This window comes from Phalaenopsis equestris, unplaced genomic scaffold, assembly GCF_001263595.1.
Source record: "Phalaenopsis equestris unplaced genomic scaffold, ASM126359v1 Scaffold000002, whole genome shotgun sequence".
Lineage (NCBI taxonomy): Eukaryota > Viridiplantae > Streptophyta > Magnoliopsida > Asparagales > Orchidaceae > Phalaenopsis > Phalaenopsis equestris.
The window spans coordinates 20,023,113-20,043,653 of record NW_018164444.1 but is presented as its reverse complement, the minus strand read 5'-3'; the positions used below and the strand labels follow the sequence as shown (position 1 = coordinate 20,043,653).

The 20,541-nt window shown below is 34.6% G+C and overlaps 2 protein-coding genes across 2 annotated transcripts; both read right to left on the bottom strand.

Moving 5' to 3' along the window:
* Nucleotides 1-4,492: 4,492 nt before the first annotated feature.
* Nucleotides 4,493-6,210, bottom strand: LOC110036106. The gene has a single exon (XM_020740472.1). It carries the CDS (start codon nt 6,068-6,070, stop codon nt 4,850-4,852), a length of 1,221 nt encoding a protein of 406 aa, XP_020596131.1. The 5' UTR covers nt 6,071-6,210; the 3' UTR covers nt 4,493-4,849.
* Nucleotides 6,211-8,145: 1,935 nt separating this feature from the next.
* LOC110035660 (vesicle-associated protein 4-1-like) lies at nt 8,146-20,278 on the bottom strand. The gene is made up of 7 exons (XM_020739929.1): nt 19,886-20,278; nt 17,719-17,789; nt 17,400-17,481; nt 17,111-17,229; nt 16,048-16,125; nt 8,797-8,916; nt 8,146-8,460 (listed from the first exon to the last, which is right to left on the bottom strand). Exons 1-7 carry the CDS (start codon nt 20,061-20,063, stop codon nt 8,401-8,403), a joined length of 708 nt encoding a protein of 235 aa, XP_020595588.1. The 5' UTR covers nt 20,064-20,278; the 3' UTR covers nt 8,146-8,400.
* Between the last annotated feature and the right edge of the window lie 263 nt (nt 20,279-20,541).

Here is a 20,541-nt window from a genome sequence, read left to right as displayed (position 1 = left end):
ATTCCTGCACCTGGTAACTAGGTGCCCTTGCGCCTGCACCCGGTAACTAGGTGCCCTTGCGCCCACCCAACGACGCTCATGCTCCCAATGTGAGTGCTCTTGCACCCAACTGTGGGTACTCCCATGCCCACGCCTCAGGTTTACAACGTCTTCCTGCCTGAGAGACCGTCGATCCAGCACCCAGTTCTGGATTCTCTTGCTCCCGATACGGCTTTTCCAGGATTCGACTTAAGAAGGTATTTTCGAGCGACGGAATGGAGAAGTTCTAGCGTGTGTTTTCTTCGACAATTTTTTGGTGAAGAAGAGAAGTGTCAGAGAAAAAACTTTCAAGTGTGTTTCTCTTGTCGGATTGAGAAGAAGGATTTGGAGAGAAGCGTTATAAGTTTTCTTGATTGTATAGAGGAATTGAGTGTGTTCTCTGTAAACTTTTTGAATTCATAGTGAAAATTTCATGTTGGTGTGACTCCGTGCTTTTTCCTGTTTTCAAGTTTTTTCACGTTAAAGTCTTTTGTGCTTTTATGGATTTTCTTTTTTGTGCTTCCGTTTATAAATTTTGTTCCATTTTTCTCAAATTTGTGTGATTTATTCCATGGTATCGTTTAGACTTAAATTTAATCTAAGCTTGGTAAAGCTTAAGAGGATTGTTTCATTCCCAACATTTGGGTGTTTGATATGTAAATACATAGGAATTGTGTGGCATGGTTGTTAGGAAAAAGAGTTATTCGGGATTGTGATGTAAAATATGTTATGATTGAAGGAGGGATAGCTAATTGAATTGAGATACATTTAGATTAATTGGCTTAACGTTGGAAATAATAAGGGATTGCTTTGGTAACAACTTGAGGTTTCAAATTTGATAATGATGATTGATCTTACTCATCATTTATTATAACATCGAAGCTCCTTATCATAATAATAGATGATGAATAGAAGCTTACAATAACCACGTAATGATTGGGCAATATCTTTTAGCTTTCATTGATGGTCAAATATTTCAAATCATTTTCTTCATGGCATTGTAAAACTTGTTAATTTTCGAGAAAGATGAACCCAAAAGGCAATATGTGCGCCTAGAACCCGCAATCTGACTGTGAAACTACATCCTGAACAACCATGTCGCAAGTAGGTGTGTTGGCATCATTAAAGTTGAAGAAGGATTGCTTATAACAATTATCTAAAGACCAAATGATGTTCAGCACAGGGGGCATAGGCAAGCACCTGCTTATAATTCATCATGAATGAAGAATTTTCTTGTATTCATCAGCTTATTAATTTGTCCCACCCTAACAGTTCTAGAAGTCTGTTGAATGGAATATGAAGATTTGATTTTTATTAATAAGAGTTTCAGGTATAAAAAGAACTTCAACAGACAAATGTACAACCATTACGCCATATTATCTTCTATTGTATAAATAATAATAGTTTATTTTATAGTTGAGATATTTTGAGAAGGTTTTAGAGATAACTATCTTTTTTTTTTTAAGCAAAAATCACATAAAGCTTTATAATATTTAGGAAAATTTACATACAAACCACACAATTCTTATGTATTTACATATCTAATGCTTAAACTTTGATATTAATACTTATAACTCCTTGGAATCATAAACCCATGCAAACAAAGGTGTATTTTTATTTTAAAAATATAATGATGGCAGTATTTTTGATGTGATGTTAAAGATTTGAGTGATATGCATGCAAATGTTTGGGTGTTTGATATGTAAATACATAAGAATTGTGTGGTATGTATCTAAATATCCCTAATATTTATGTATTGGTATGTATCCGAATATCCCTAATTTTGATGTGATGTTACAGATTTGAGTGATATGCATGCAAATGTTTAGGTGTTCGATATGTAAATACATAAGAAATGTGTGGTACATAAGAAATGTGTGGCATGTATCTAAATATCCCTAATATTTATGTATTGGATTAATTTTACTCGTTGGATAGAATGAAGGAATAATGTGATTTGTGGTGGCCTTTTAGATAGTTGACTTTATATGAGCATAATGGGTATGGGTATTTTATGAATAATAAGTTGTTAGGAAAAAAGAGTTACTTGGGGTTGTGATGTAAATTTTTTTATGATTGGAGTTGAAGTAAGGTTAGTTATTTGAATTGAGATACATTTAGATTAATTAGCTTAAACTCGAGGTTTCAAATTTGATAATAATGATTGACCTTACTCATCATGTATTATATCATCAAGACTCCTTATCATAATAATTGATGGCAAACATGAAGCTTGCCATAACCACCTAAAAGTTTTTATTTTTCTGGAAAGGTGAGGCGAAGGGGTAATATGCGTAATTCGAACTCGCAATTTCACGATGTGAACCTACACCATCCACCACTATATCTCAAGTTTGTTGGCAACATAAGTTTGGTTATCTCAACCATCTAGATGCTTATAATTCGTCATGAATGAAAAATTACCTTCTATTCACCAGCTTATTAATGCCTTCCACCCAAACACATGCTTGTAATTCGTCATGAATGACGAATGGTCTCGTCTTCATCACTTCGATCTCACAGAGTGAAACTACACCCTCAATCACTGTCTCAACTCACAAGCAAGTGTGATGGCATCGTAAAAGTTGAAGATAGATTGCTTATCGCAATAATCTAAAGATCAAATGATGTTCAACGCTAAGAGAGGCAAACACCAACTTCTAATTTGTCATGAATGAAAAATTGTCTTCTATTCATCAACTTGTTAATTCTTACCACCCTAGCAATTTTAGAAGTTCGTTGAATGAAATATGAGGAATTTGACTTTTATTACTAAAACTTTGTGATATAAAAAGAACTTCAGGGCAGATGTAGAATCATTACACCCTATTATCTCCTATTGTATAAATAAATGATAGCAATACTAGAGATATTTTAAGAACACTTTATTCTTTCATTTTTTAAGAAAAAAATACATAAAGATTTATAACGTTTAGAAAAATTTACAAACAAACAACACTTATGTATTTACATATCTAACACTCAAATTTCAATATTTACACTTATAACACCTTGGAATCATAAACCTAGGCATAAAAAAGGTGTATTCTCTTTTAAAAATATAATGATGGTGAAATTTTAATGTAATGTTAAAGATTCGAGTGACATGCATGTAAATGTAAATGTTTGGGTGTTTGTTATTTAAATACATAAGAATTGTGGAGTATGCATCTAAATGATTGTAATATTTATATATTGGATTTATTTTACTTGATGGATATAATAAAGGAATAATGTGATAAGAGGTGACTTTTTAGATAATTGATTTTTTATGAGCATAGTGGGCATTGTATTTTATGAACAATATAGGTTGTTAGGACTATTATGGGTTTTTTTTATGATTGGAATTGAAGGAGGGTTAGCTAGTTGAATTGAGATACATTTAGATTAATTGGCTTAACATGGAAATAATAAGGGGGAGAGAAGTCTTAAAGCTTAGAGAGAGGTTTCAAACCATTTCATGAGAATGTGAGAAAAAGAATATGTAAAAGAGTGGATGATTAAGAATAAAACACGAACATCCTCACCAAAAGAGATTTAATTTAGTTAATAAAACTAAAGACAAAAATTTACCACCAAATGAACCTCGAAGAAAAAAAAGGATTATTTCTCCAATTATGATTTCAATTTCAAAAGATGGTGCTAATAACTTGAATTTCATAATTATATATAGATATTTGCAAACATGAATTTTAAAAAGAATATGAAAACAACAACAAAGAGCTGCTACATAAGAACGTGAAAAAACAAATTAATGTCCATGGTCATAAAAAAAAATGAAATATTAATCAATATATTTTATTTCCTCAAATTGAAAGACTAAAATTAAGAACTCTTATAAAAATAATCAATTTTATGTCCCCTCAAATAATTATGGTGAATATTTAGAGTTAAATATGATCACCAAAAGAAGAATGAAGAATTTGCCACCAGATAAAACCCAAAGAAAAATAAGCACTTTTTCCAAAGATGATTTCAATTTCAAGAGATGATGCCTACACATGAATTTCATGATTATGAAAAAATAGGAATATAAAGGGCCACTAAATAACATGAAAAACATATATGAATATCTATGGCCAACTATATGATTATATGTGATGTGTGCTGGAAGGTTCATGGTGGTAGAATGATTATTTAGCTTTTTAGCATTACATAAAAATTTAGGACACACTCAAGTAAAAGAAAAGTAAGAACGAGGAGAGACACCTCAATTTTACATGAAAAATCTTGAAAATGGGAAAAATCCATGAGACCTATCTCAATTGAAATAATCTACTATGTAATAGTGAGTACACAAACAAAAGAGAAGTTACCACAGGACTTGTGAAGATCATGTATTTATCCACTTTTATATCTATTATCTACAATTCTTCCTTGTTTTTTCAGTTATCTTCATTCTTGCATCACATCAATTAGTTCATTCACCTAACTGCCTATCAAACCTAAGAGACCCAAAACTTTAAAAGCCTGCAATAAAATTTTTACATCAATATACAATTTTGACAAAAAATATGAATAATATAATCTAAAAGATAAGTAAATGAAAGCCCCACCTCCCATTTGAGCAATTTCCAAACAAAATGGACAATACCATCATATTGCACAAGAGGCAAAGAAAATAACAACAATGAACCATACACATCGATGGCCCCAACAAAACTTTGGCCTGTAGGATACTAGCACAAAATTCTTTCATGAAATCCACTTCCAATAGCAAGAAATCCAACTTGAAAACAACCGATTTTTGCAAGCAAATATTCACTTCTTAAGGCAACACAAATCAGTAAACCATCAAGAACATTACTAACTCACCCGACTTCGCTACTCTTCATAGTTCAGGGAATTTGCAGGGAGAGACAACGCCAACTTGATCATCCTCCATACTAAAATGAGATTTATTATCAGCCAACTGAGAAGCTCTCTTAGCACATCCCGAGTCCCTCGGGCTCAAATCCTTATTCCTCAACGTTCTAATCCTTGGAAGCATTGTAGCTATCTTCATGATTGATGGAGGAGAGCTCGGAATCAACAAGGGCTTGCCATTTTCTTCTCCCTTTTTCGGTGATTCCGAGACTTTTGATGATTCTCCAAGAGAAAAGGAGCGCTTCTGAGGCTCCAATATAGACCACTTCCTACGTTTGCTTTCTGGCTCGGCAAGGCTGTAACGGCTCGCAACAATCCTCACCCTAGCATTCTTTGATGGCTTTTTGCTGGAGATTTGATTCTGTTCCTCCTGAAAAAGTTTCTTGGAATTGAAGCTTCTTAGAATGGAATCCTCTCTTTTGATTGCTTTTATGGCACTAACGGTCGCTATCCCCTTCCTTAACTCGGATATAGTTGAAATGGATGGCTTTCGAGATCTAGGACTCATACTCAAGCTCTGTCTCTTCTTTTTTTCCTTTATTTGTTGAAGCTTATTGGGCAAACGAGATCGAGAATTCAAACCAATCTCTGATGGGCCAAGGCTTTGGCCTCTTCGCCGGTAACCAGAACTGGAAGCATCCTTCTTGCATCCATGGATTTCAGTGGCCGTGGTTAGAAGAGGAATTGGGCTGTTTTCTTCTCGGATGCCTTCAAGCTTCTGAAAGCATGACTTCCCAACGCTTCCATAGATCTCCGAAGGACCTAGACTGAGACCCCTCCGGCTGAATCTCGCTGGAGATTCTTCTATCTTCTTAGAAGCCGGAGAGGGCTTCTGCTCCATGAACTTTGCCGGTACGATCCTTCCACGTCGTGCAGTGGCGATCTTGAATTCTCTTTCGGCCTTTTTGATGAGCAGAGCCTCCAGCTTCAGAGAAAGTCGCCGGATTTCCTTCTCCAGTTCTTCAATCTCGGCGTCTACATTGTCGTGATTGCGGATTTCTCCAAAGTTCTGCTTGCAAGGCTGCTTGGATGGTTTCTTCTTGCTCTGATCAAGATCGGGTGATTTGGAGACGTTCATGGAGATGGGTTGCAGGGGAAGCAATGGTTTTGCTCCGGCGTGATCGTCGGCGTCAAAAGCGGCGTTGTCCCAAATCTTCAAATTCGGGACTGCGGTTGAGAAGCTCATTGATTTGGGGGTTGGAAAATGGAGAGCTTTTGAGATTTGAAAAAGAAAGTTGTTTAGGTTTGAGATGATTTTGAATTTTTTTCTTCTTGTATTTCGCTGTTGCAGCGGGTTTTTTGGAGCGACGGTTCAGTGGGAGGCGAAGTGGTAGGGTTGTGTTTTTTGTAATTCAGATTTTTGACCGTTGGGAGTAGTAGACGTTGGAAGTGGTTGAATCCTGACCGTGGGATGACGAAACGGCCCCACGAGGACGCTCCGATGAGGTTTAATGGATGATATCATCTTAAATAGATAATTTAAGTGCGATTCAAGCTGTCTGGGGCCAACGTCTAATTGATTTTGAATATTAACTTCCAATTTTTTGATGAATTTTTTTAATGTTCATATTTAGTATTGATTTAAAGAATTGTTGTGTGGTGAATACTTTTAGCGCGTAGGGTGTCTAATTCGTGAATCCTCACAATCTGGGAGAGATCCTAAGTTAAAGGAAGGGAAAATGAGTGGTGGATTTTGAGGGGTATCTCCCACACTTCTAATCGATGGAATCTACTTGATAGAGTAAGAACTCTTCTATTCGTACATCGTGCCCTTGGTTTAGTAGTGTTATATTAAGAAAAATTGTTACACCTCAAGTCATGGCGTACGAAGCCAATTGAGAGTTGTAGCTGATAAGATGTTGTCATGGGTGTCATGAGACCCACAAATATGCATGTACATTGACGAATAGGGGTCCCTTCGTACTGTAGCTCAAACAACCTTAAATGATTAGATCATTTCGTGACCTCATTGGTGTAGCTTGGTGAGTCTACGTGAACTCAATGGAAGAACTCAATGATTACAACCGAGCTTGGTGGAAGAGCTCGCTGTGTACGAGTGAGCTCGACGGAAGAGCTCACATGAATATTGAAGAGCTCGTCGGAAGAACCTACCAAGTTCTGAAATATGACTTATTACAATATATTTGCAGCCAAGTTTTAGATGCAAAACAAATCAACTCAATCGATTAGGCCCAGAAGGCTCATTTAGTGTTTGGGCTTCCTGGTAACTTGGGTAATCTACCTTTTATATGTACAATGTGAATATTATTTTGAGGGTATCTCCCACACTTTTGACCTATGTACTCTCCTTGAAAGAGTAAGAACTCTTATATATATAAATGTCATAAGGTGTCCTTACTTTAGTAGGGTTACCTTTAGAAAAAGAAATAGAGAATTGATATGCCCTAGGCAATGTTGTACAAAGCCAACTAAGAGTTGTAGCTGATAAGATACTATCATGAGCGTCACGCGACCTAAAAAAAGGGCATGCGTAGTGATGGATTCCCTTCTTCGTGTCGCTCAAACAATCTTAGAGGATTGTTCGACCTCATTGGTGTAGCTTGGCGGGTGTAAGCTAACTTGATGAAAGAGCTCGATGATTACAAGCGAGCTTGGTGGGAGAGATTTATGCGTACTGGTGAAATCGATAGAGGAGCTCACATGAATACTACTGAGCTCACAAAGTCCTTCTGAAAGGCAAGTTTACCATGGCGGACATGGTTTGCAAATACAATCTACTTCCAACTAGGCTTTTGACGCATGACAAATAAGCTCGATTCATTAGGCCCAAAAGGCACATTTAGTGCTTCGGCTTCCCGATAGCTTGAGCAATCTATTATCCTTTTATTCAAAAAAATTATAATTTTTTTGAGATATAAAACAATATCATGCATGGCATGAATCATAATGTTCTTTCAATTACGAATTGGAAGATGCAGCATTCACTCCTGTGTAAGCAATATAAGACTTGATTAACTTTTTCAAGGAAAATTTACCTACATAGCATACAAATTTTATTTATTTACATATCGAATACCTAAGCTTTTATATTTACATTTATAATATTTTGTAATTATCACCTTATGCATAAGCAAATATATCACTTCAAAAAAAAAAAGTAATACTTACACATTGGTTATACATGAAAATAAGAAAGTTTAGGGGTTGAAATATATAAATACACAAGAAATGTATGATAAGTATGTAAATGCTAACAACAGAACACAAAAATTTGAAGGACTTGACCATCCCAGTTAATCAATGAATACAAGCCCTTCTGGCCCACATCAACATTGGATTAAAAATCTCTATTTCTGACAACCAAAGAAGATCATTTACAAGATCAACCCTTGATCAATTACAGCACCGCAGGTTCGTAACATCAACATTGTAGAAACTTATCTTTGTAAATTGCCCAAAAAAATCAAATTTCATGAATTGAAAGTATACCTCAACGGTAACAAACATGCTTAATTTATCCATTGAAAGGCTACTAATTATACATCAGAACACGTTTTACAATGAATTCACTGCTTTAACTTGCTGCCTTGCCAAGTACTTTTCCCTTCTTTCTTTCTGAAAGATAGTTTACCCAGCAGAAGCAGTTAGCAAGCAAGCTTAAAAAAAAGATAAAAGGGGCATTTACATATATACCACCCAACTCCTGATGTGTTTACATATCTAATTCCTAAACTTTGACTTTTTACATTTATACTGCTCAAATTTTTTATATCACATCAAAAATATCACTATTTGAACCTTTTAAGAAGTTAAATACACATTTTTCAAGCATAGATAAGGAGGCATATATGTAAAAAGTGGAGTTAGGTGCTGGATATGTATGTAAATAAGAATTGAATGGTACATACGAAAATATTCCAAAGAAACAACAATAATGAGAGGTTCACTTACCCACTCATCTATTACGAGTCCTTCTCCAACGATTCGTGGCCCGGTGCTCTCCGGTGGCTTCTTGCGAGCTTCTAGTGCGGCATCTGCCTCAGCAAGCTGGTCGTTTAGCTTGTCCAAATGCTTCAACAAATAAGTAGAAAGCATAATTAAGGACTCAAGATTTTTAAAGCATTTTATGAAAAATATGCATGTTCTCACCATCACAAGAGAAGGAACTAATATATTTACACTTTATGAACTTCCGCTTGTCCTTATCATCACTAATACTTGCTTTGTATTGCCCTGTCGCCGCAGCCTTCATGGAGATCCTTCCCCCGTCCTTATGTAAAAGCTCAATTTTTTTCTTTGGGGCCTTTACATGCGTACCACTCAATTCTTATGTATACACACATCTAACACGTAAGCTTAGTTTTTGACATTTATACCACTCCAATCTATCAGATCACATAAAAATACAACTATTTTAACTTCTAAAAAGTGAAATACACCTTTTCATGCATAAATCTTTTCATGCTCAAGTATTGTGACATGAATGTCAAAAATGAAGTTTAGGTGTCAGATATGTAAATTCATAAGAATTGAATGGTATGAATGTAAAATATTTTTCTTTTGTTCACACCCCATCACCATTTCCAATTATCTGATCTTATCACTCTCCTCAATTTTCACATTATCAAAAGGGGGTTCCCCATCATTTCTAAGTTTGGCATAATCACTAAAAAGAACTCCCCTAAATATGATATTTTGATAAAAACTGTGTGCAAGGTGCAAACACAAAAGAAACTCGATGCTTGACATGAAAAATAATATGCCATCTCTAATAAAAAAAAATAAAAAAAATAAAATAATTTAATTATATGAGGGTATCAAAACCAAAATGATTTTGCCTGAGTTAAAATAATACATACAGTTCATATAATACATACAGTTCATAAAATTAAATAAGAAAATAAGGATCATGGAAGCTTAAAATAACAACATAATTGAAATTCATTAGCAAGCATGAAATAAAAAAAAAAAAAAATTTCTATTTTGAGCCAAAGCACAGTAAGAGCAAATAGCTAAAATTAAGTTTCCAAATCAAATTCTAAAAATTAAAGATCGCCTGGTACTAGCATGATCACATCAGTTATGTATATCGTTTGATTAAAAGTTGTTTGATTCAAGCTAGGCATGGCTCGTTAACTTTGATTTGAGTTTAAGGGCCCGTTTAGGACCCTTTTTTTGCGGCTTTTACGTTGCAGAAAAGGAGAAGCGGCATTTGGGAACCCTTTTATTTCGAGTGTTTTGTTGGTTGGGGCAGCAATAAGTTGAACGCCGAAACAGAAGAGGGAGAGGGCATTCTGCGGTTGGAGCTCTATTGCGAGATGTCTTTGACGCCTCTGCCCCTTCGAATTTCAGGTAATCTCACTTCCTATCCTCGCATATACCCTCACCTATGTCCTCCATTATCACTCGTATCGTTAGGACTGAAACTTGATTCCGCTCCCCTCCATTCGTTCGACATCGACAACTTGTTGCAACCTTCTGGTGAAGTCTTCTCCTCTACTGATTTTTTATTTTTTATTTTTTGCGGTTCATTCGCTGCCTAGCCCTATGTTCTTTTGTTTCTTCTGTGAATTTTTTTGTGTTCTTCATTTGCATATATATCCATTGATGTTTGATGGCAGATTATCTTGCTCTTTCCCATGAATATGAGTAGATGAACATTTTGCAGGGAAATTTCTGAGCACATATTTGTTTTTTCTTCTTGTATTGCATATGCTTTGATGCAATGTTGAAGTTTGCAAAATAGATTAGTTAGCAGCATCTATAGTAATTCTAATTAAGCAATAAAAGCTATGCAAGATAGATTAGTTAGCAGCATCTATAGTAATTCTAATTAAGCAATAGAAGCTATGCAAGATAGATTAGTTTTCAGTGCAGAGTAATATTTCAAATTCATCTGAGAGTTTTATTAATAGAATTGCATATGTTTTGTTGCACATTTGAAGTATGCATGATGAATAAGTTAGCAGAATCCTTTCTTATTTTGATTAATTAGTAGAAGCAATGTGATGAAATATGTATGAGCAATGCTTATCTATTTGTTTCAGATTTTTTTATTGGTTTATTTTGTTTGGATAAATATATGAGCACTGGTATTCAGTTTTTCTGACAAATTTTACAAGCCGAATTGCTTGTTATTCTCTCCTCAGTGTACGATACCATTTAGTTTACTTCTGTTGAGACTTTATAAATAGAATTGCACATGTTTTGTTGCATATTTGAAGTTTGTATGATAGATAAGTTAACAACATCTTTACCTGTTTTGAACGCTCAGTAAAAGAAATGAGATGAAATATATGAGCAATGCTTATCTATTTATTTCAAATTTTTTTTAGTTTATTTCTTTAGATTGGTATACGAACACTGGTTTTCAGTTTGTCTAGTATATTTTGCAGGTCGAATTGTTTGCACTTGCATCCTCAATGTGGAGTAACATTTTGGGGGGGGGGGGGGGGGGATAAGTGCGTAGTTTTCTTCTGTTGAGACTTTTATCAATAGAATTGCATATGCTTTGCTATACATTTAAAGTTTGCATGGTAAGTCAGGAAGCTATGGAATACCTTATGCATTTGAATGTTGGGCACTGATCAAACACTAGAAGCTATGGAATGAAGTACACTTCAGCATTGTTATTTTGTTTCTTTCAGAATTTTATGTGTACTTACAATGCCCATGCATTAACTGAGGATATATGTTGGATAAGATATCAAATGCGGAATGCCATTCAAATGTTATTTAGAGCGATGATAAAAAATAATTATCAAATGGCTCAACCGATCATTACTTGTCAATTTTAAATTGACGAGGTTGTTTTCCTATAGATACTACCTGTTGCTAGATAACACGTTCAAGTGCTTATTCGATTTGGGAAAACAGTGATTATGGATGGAGTCATATTTAGTTAAGAGATCTCACTGAGCTCTAATTATTGCCTCGACGACATGATTTAGATAGCGCAATAGAAACAAAAAATTGGTTATGAGTATCTTATCTGTCATATAATCTGAGGGTTCACATTAGTGCAAGGATATGCAGAATAAGTACACAAAATTCTGAAAGAAACAAATAAACAATGGTCATATATAATTCATTCCATTGCTTTTACTGATTGATCAGACATGTAAGGATGCTGCTAACTAATCTATCATGCAAAATTCAAATATGCAACAAAATATATACAATTATATTCATAAAAATATAACATAAACTAAAAAAAAGTAAGCGGTGTTCAACATTCTCCCCCCAAAATGTTACTCCACACTGATGAGAAGCAAAAACAAGTAATTCGACCAACAAAATTTGTCATAAAAACTAAAAATCAGTACTCATATAATTATCTAAAGAGAAATATGTTGTGAATTGGATGTTGTTAACTTATCGGAAATAATTCTTGAGACTTATATGATCTTATTACTACGGATATTTTGTGGACCCGTTGATTGCTTGGTTTCTGTTTACAGTGATGCTTTCAGAATGCAATTTGGTAGACACATTTCACATTTCCTGTGAAATATTTAGTAGAGCGTTGATGGAAAAAACAGAATAAAAGGATCAATTAATTACGAACTGTGAATATGAAAATAAAACAATCATGCTAATTTGACATGGATACCACCTGATCTTTATGCATAGATAACACAATTGGTGATCCTGGATGGAGCTATTTTTGATATCTATGAATTGATTCTGAGCTTTACTTTTACTTTTTATTTATCATATTCTTATTTTAGATTAATGTATTGTTGTTATACACGTCAAATTATGGTGATACATTTCTTTTCTTCACTTAGATATCAGATGGGTAAACAAAAAGGTTGGATATCCACTATTTGGAATAGAAACAAAGAAAATTTTCTATGATTTAAGTTTGGGAGAGGTAGAAAAGGACAATAGACCAACCACCAATTTCAATAAGAAATGTTACAAAATATAACAAAACTCTTTCAAGAAAGAACCGGTAGACTGTACGACAAAACCCAGCTAAAAAACAAATGAGATCAATTTAAGAAGAATTGTAAGTTGTGGAAGGAACTAAAGAGAGGAGCCACTGATTTAGGATGGGACCCTATTAGGAAAACAGTTGATGCACCTGAGGAGTGGCGGCAAGAGAAGATTTCAGTAAGAATAATATCTTAAATTAAATATTGCTTTAAAATTTTGCATCTTAGAAATCAAGGTTATCAATTGCAGATTTTACCAAATGCAAAGAAATTTAGACTTGCTGGCATTGACACGGAGCTGAAGGAGAAGCTAGATACTATATTCCTTGGTGTTGTAGCGATAGGAGTCAACATTGATGAGTCTATGAGGTACAACCGGGTGAAAGAGACCAGGGGGAGTCCAGTCACTCCAAGCGACCTGCAACCTCGACACAAAAAAAGAAAAAGAAAAGTGATGTTGAAACAGCTCATTAATCCCACAGTAGATATCATAGCTGGTGAAAAACTGCACTAGTAATGCTTCAAGTGCCTGCAGTGCTATCCATGTATACCTAACAATGACAAATGTTGTTAAGATACTCGACTCAATCCCAAAAAATTTTTATGACATGCTCCTCAACTTATTTGCCATAAAACTTCTAATGATCGAAACAAGCAAGAGGCTTTCTTCACACTACTTCCTGAAAGGATGATTCCTTACCTCTGTTATTTTTTAGAGAATCAGACTAGTTCGATGACATGCACATTTTTTTTTAATTGTGGCTACAAAAGCAGGGTGACTATTTGTGGTATTTAACTTTTATTACGAAATATAACTCGTTCGTACTATTTCTGACGTTTTATTATGTGGATTTTCGTAGTTAAACTACTTTCATTGCGCGCAATTTAAGCATTTACCTACATTGAAAATAACATATTTTTTTGAAATAAGCTTCATTATTCTTTCAAACATATGAAGCCACCAAATGAAGAGGAGATTATAGAGATGGTCGAGCAAGCGACAATATTTACAAGTACAGTTTGTCTTATTCATGAGTACTATCAGAGACATATTTGTAAGACATCTTGTACATCATCATCATTTATGGGTGACAAATGGATTGGTGAACTACTGGAAGCTCATCCAAGCCAGATTCACAGCATGTTCCAGATGTCAAAAGTTATTTTCTGTGATTTATTAGATGAATTACAATCCAAATATGATTTGCATGAATCTTTGAGATTTACATCTCGACAAGTCCTAACTATCACGCTTTTCATTATGTCGCACAATGAGTTCATTCATGCTGCTTCTGAGCGTTTCCAGCGCTCCACAGTTATGATTAGATGGTATTTTCGCATTGGGGTTAACTCTTTGGTTAAAATGACTACATAAATTATCAAACCACTAAACCCATCTTTTGCTCAAACACCTCGGGAAATCCGTAGCGATCTGAGGTATAATACCATTTTTCAAGGTATTGAGCTCACTCTCCATTCATACTTCATTAAATTAAACAAAATTTATAAATAGCCTATATTATGTAATTTTTTTTATAATAACGACTGCATCAAAACAATTGATAAAACGCATGTTGACGCACACATGGTCAATGAAGAAAAAATACGATATGGGTAAGGTTGTTTCATCTAACTAATCTATCACTATTATATTTCCTATTGAACAAATCCACGAATTATTCAGGAAGGTATTATGTAATTTTTTTTTTTAATAATAAGGACTGTATCGAAACAATTGATGGAACGCATGTTGACACACACATGGTCAATGAAGAAAAAAATACCCTATATCGGTAAGGTTAGTGCATCTAACTAATCTATTACTATTATATTTCCTATTGAACAAATCCACTAATTATTCAGGAAAGTATTATCTTGCCGATTCAAGATATCCACTCCAGCGGAGTTTTTTGAAGCCATTTTCCGACAAGAGATATCACCTCTCTAACTTTGAGCGTAGCAAAAGTAATTAGAAAGAGGAATGAGCTCTTCAACAAAAGACACTCTTCATTACGCAGTGTCATCGAGTGAGCATTTGGTGTAAGGAAAAAGAAGTGGGTCATACACCGAGATATGTCTATATATTCTATCAAAAAATCTAGTAAAAATAGTTGTTGCAACGACTGCACTCCATAATTTTATACGGAATCATCTATCTCGAAGAGATATCGATTTCAGAATCTTAGATGATGATCCTACCTGCATGCCTGAGGAAGCTAACCAACATCAAGTCGGACCTTCGGTGTTAAGGAGAAGACTTTAGGACAAATGAGTACAACACTTCTAAAAGAAAAGGTGTTGAGGAGATGATAAAGTTAAGAGAAGAAATTACTAGGAATGTAAACGAGCCGAACAAGAGCGAGCCCAGACTCAGCTCGTGTTTGGTTTATTAAAAAATATTACTGTTCATGTTTGACTCATTTATATTTTGAACACAAAAAGTGTGTTTGTGTTCGGCTCGTTTGCTTAGCAATTCGAACACGAGTTGTTCGCGAACAAAGAATCGTTTTGATAACGCTAATCACGCAGTCGTAGGATGTTAAGAGTTTGAGAAATATTTAAATCTTATTATTTATATTAAGACATCATTTAAATATAATTTAATATATTTTTATTTTATTTTTTAATTAATAATTTTAATTGATTATAAATCTTTGCAGCCTTGTAGTCAATTAAATTTTTTAAAAATACTACTCATCAATATGATTGCGACTTCTTCCATTGGGTTGATGACACTGCCCGTGATCAGTTTAGGAGAGATGCAGGGATGGAGAAGAGATTGTCCCAAATACTTGATCATCAGGATTTTAAAGACAAAAATCATTCTAGGTATGCTGATTATCGTTGTTGTCCTCATTATTGTAGTCATTTGCTTAAAATAGTTTATCTAGTATTTTAGACTGAACTATCAATTTTTTTGGTAGTACGACATCTTTATGTTATTCAATTCTGAATATTTTGAAAACCGCAATTATTTCTATTTATTACATATATAAGAGAAAAACAATCATCATTAGAAAGAGCAGCAGTAGAACAAATCTCTCAAATAGACACCTGCTTCATCATCATCAGCTTTCTACCAGCTCCAGAAAAGCAGTAGCTTCCCCAAACACACCCTAACTCAAGCAACAAACTTGATTAATGCTATATTTGAAAACTTGTTTTCAGTCATCATTAATGCTATGATTTGAAGGCAGATATAAGGGTCCATCATTCAGGTAATTAAGAAAAAAATAAAAGAAATATTCAAGTAATCACTTACTGGGTTTGGACGGTCCGCATAAAAGAGGACGACACTTAAAATTTGCTCAACTAAAACTTCATCTTTCTGTTCATCAAACTGTCAAGCAGAGATTTAAAATGCTAAAGCTTAGAACACAATTACGGCTTTGCACAAAGTAATCAAAGAACAAATAATCAAAGTTTTTTGATTATTTGTTTTTCTTACATGCAATCAAAGAACATAAAGTTTAACACAAGTAATCAAAGAACATTGAAAACCACAAATAATAAATGGTTCTTACATGCAAACCGCTGAAACATACTATATTAGGCCAGTAATGATGTTATGGTCAATCTTGGAGAACTTCGTAGGCTATGTATCGAACAGAAAAATGACATTTTTTGGATAATAATGTATATCAATGCTATCAAACATTTCTTGCAATATAGTAGTTTCAAATGACAGTTTAAAAAACACATTTACATTAATTCTTATAAAGAAGCTGATCTATGTGTTGCAATCTCTAGCAGGTTACGTGAAACAAAAAACAGGACCAGATAGGTTTTACCCTCTTCTCTAAAATTGATCTCAAGGCAAATGGTTTTAAACAAGAGTAACAGTAGATACAAAAGCTAGATCCAACGCTTTCAAGATTCACTAACTAGCATCTTACTGTTAAACCATCTTCTAAAACAATCTACATTGATTTAACTGGTAGGGTTTAGTTCATAGCAGCGGACTAAGCTGATAGAAGTCTTAGAAGATCATAATCATGAAACCAAATTAGACCCATTTGTAAAAATATTCACCAACCATAGACTTATGGCTTGTTTGGGACCACTTTTTTTTATACTTTTGTTTTTATTATAAAACATACTTATATTGTGCATTTTTTTTTACCAGTTTTAATATTTTGTACTGAAAAATAAGTTAGCATATTTTTAAAAATACTTAAAACATCTAAAAGTTATTTTGGACGCTTTTTTGTTAACTTGTTATAAAATATCAAACATGTTTTATTTCAAGTAAAAATATAAATAATAAATAATAATAATAATCAAAAGTGATCCTAAGCGGACTAATTAATTAGACAAAAACTTACCAGCTCCGGCACATATTCAATTGGTCCTTTCATCTTCAAACTCATGATCTTAAACTTGACATTGCTCTTTAACTGCAGTGGTTTCTCGTCATTCGCAGGATGCTCCACGAACTTGAAAACTAGTATTCACGATAAATGTGTGAGAAACTTCAATAAAATAAACTGTTAAATGATTTCAAGGAAAAACTAATTTCTTGTTGATTAAAAACGAATGTGAGATGAATTATGCAGGATAGAACGAGCAAGAAAAATGAAACTCTATAGGAATAGGATAAGGAAAAATAATCACCCGTTGCTACAATGCTTTCTCCTGGAGACAGCGTACCACCAGGAGGGCGCATGAAACAGCTCTTTGGTGCAGTTGTTTGGAACTGAAATTAAACCATCAGTCAAATTATGAGAATAATTAATAAAGTTAGTGCTAATTGCTCGTCATTTTTACTATCGAAAGTGAGATTAAACTTAATACTTTTGTGTGCCATACAAATTAGAAAGCCAAGCATAAACTTCCAAGTAAGAAGATACAAAATATGGAGACAAAAATTTGGAACAACTAATATACCACAATAGTTCTTTACAATGGCACAAAATTTAGACATGTAACACACCTTGAATACTACATGAGAGTTGCTAGTATTCTTTATCCTAACAGCACTTCTGACCTGCTTTCCAGGTTCATCTTCACAGAAGAAAAAAATCAAATATAACTTAGGACATAAACAATAACTCTATAATTGCAATTCTTCTGAACTATGTACTTCTGAAATAATATAAATAAAGAAGATCAAGAATCAGAAAAACAGGGCTTAATTTGAATATTTTGGTCAACCAATTTTCCCAATTATAACTATGCGACTCATAAAAGAAAATAAAACATTAAATGAACTCAATTCACCAGATGGTCATGTCACAAGATTATAAGCCACTAGAAAGAATAGCTTCAGATGCATTAGGCTAATATCATCAATAAGAGAAAACTAAATAATCTATTTTTCCTTTAAAAGCTAATAGAAACAAATTAAAATTAAGGGGAAAAAAATCTTAGTATAATCTGCTAGAATCACTCAAACTGAAAAACAAAACAGCGCTTCAGCATTTCAAAAGTAAGCATATAAACCAAATTAAAATAAATGAAGCGAAATCAACTGTACGGATTTAAGAGTGAAAATTTTGCAGTAAATTGATGTAGACTGAAATAGTCAAACCTTTCAAAAGAGAATAACCTCAAGGCATCATCCTCACCCAAAAGATAAGGAAGAACGAATAAATAAAATTGTTAGCTACCGACGGCCATTGGCCAACCAAATTACACACTTAATACTTATGAGTTTGCAGCAAAATCAAATTTATATTCTTGTACATCACAAAAACAGCATTTGGTTGGGTTGCCAAATTGGTTTTTGCAAGTATGAGCTAAACACAACTTATTTCTGCCGGAACAAATAAAGCATATATCCTGCATTATGCTCATCATTATTAATTTTATCCCAACTCTCTAATATCAATTTTATGAAAACTTACTCATCATTCAGACCTACTAAATACTGAACAAGGACTTAAACCCAATTTGCATAAATCATTTTGAACATCTTTTATCATGTTATCTTCCGTCTGCTAATGTAGAGCAAATAAATATGAAATTTCCGACATTTATGCCTGAAGAACTAAGTTGGGTACAAAAGAAAACAAGAAAAATTGAGCAAGATGAAGAATCATCGAATAGCAGCTTTACATTTCTGCCAAACTATATTCAACTTACACAAATCTCTAAGCCCGAACAAATCTCAAAGTGCCTCAAACAAGGCCATTACACAAAACTATTAATACTATAGTAGAGAGGCCCTTCTATCCAATTTTCTCACCTCTTTTACCTTTAACTTCATTATCTTGTATAAAAGCAACAACCATAGTCCCCATGAATGCCCCCTTGCCTTGCTTGATAGCAAGTCTATGTTGGCTGAGGTGGTAATGATAATTGGATGTTTTGCTCTACTACGCCAATAGCAAAATGTAAAGGAAAAAAAAAACATATGGGTGTATGCCATATCAAAATATGGAGGGTGGCTCCAAGCCATATTAACTATTCCTATGGAAAAACCATTGAATTATCAATGTATATAATTAATTGGAAATTAATCTCTCTTTGCATAGAACCTCATCAAATGCTGTGCTCATAAAATTAATCCCCACAAACTACGGCTGGATCGGCTCCCCTTGCACCCCACCTCACCAATTCCATTCTTTGACCCATATTTATATAATCCTCCACATTACTAGTGAGAACAACATAAGCAATTTTATGAAAATTACAATTAATTATTAGCATGTTATAGTATTTGCATGCACACATGGTCCGTGGATGTATGAGTAGCATCATATTTCACAAATTTTAGAGCATAAGAACTCAAATTTTCTTCCTAACGACTTCCATTTTGTAATCCTGACAATACAACCACAAGCTGTCACAGTAAAGGCAAAAAAGCACAAGGCCGAACAGTCTTTAACGAGCTGCAATTTATGCAGACTTTAAGCACTAAAATGATATATAGAAACCTACAATTACAAACTATTAAAATCTACACAACCCTAAGGGGGGCAGTTGTCCTTGAAACCATCTGTCCATTTAATTTAATCAAATGCCCGATCGACAGACTAATCAGACACACCCAAATTCCCCCAAAAAAGCAAAACAAAAATACTTCCCCATATATATTAAAACCGAAAGTGGATTAAAAAAGTAATCAAGATAAAACACCATAAAGAAGCAGAACTCACATGGGAAGTAGAGCTTGGAAGAAGGATCAAGCTGGAGGCAGCGCTTCGCCGGAAAAAACGTCCTCGCGAAAGCATTGACTCTGACACAGCCCACCAGCGCCGGCTTATCCTGCGTATTCGCCGTCTCAGCCGACGAGCACGTGGACGAACAGAGCGTGCCGGATTTCCAGAAGGCCATGAAGCAAAAAGCACCGAGCTTTGGCTGTTACAGCGGCGGCGGTTTTGACACCCCACCTCTTCTCAATCCATGTAGTTACGGGAGCCACTCCGTGGGATCACGTCACACAGACACACTCTCTCTCTCTCTCTGCCTCGGTGAGTGGAGAAAGACGGAAAGTAACGGAAAGGAGCATGCATGGTAGGAGGAGGACAGCTCGGATCTTAAAGGACGGATTTAGCTGTATTTCAAAAATGCGGTTCAGGTCCGGCTGCGTTGTCCTGAAAATAGCTGCTCTCCGGTTCGATTTTTCGATTCGGCCCGGGTCACGCTAACCTGGGCGGTAATCTCACCGTGGTTCGTTTGTCGGTTGTTTCCATGTCATGGTGCCTCAGAAGGCTGTCGCCTCGTTGGCCACATGCCTAGCTAACGGGCCCACATGGCCCGAACGAAGGTCGACATTTACTGGTGAAACTCGTTTAACATAATTTTTTAATGA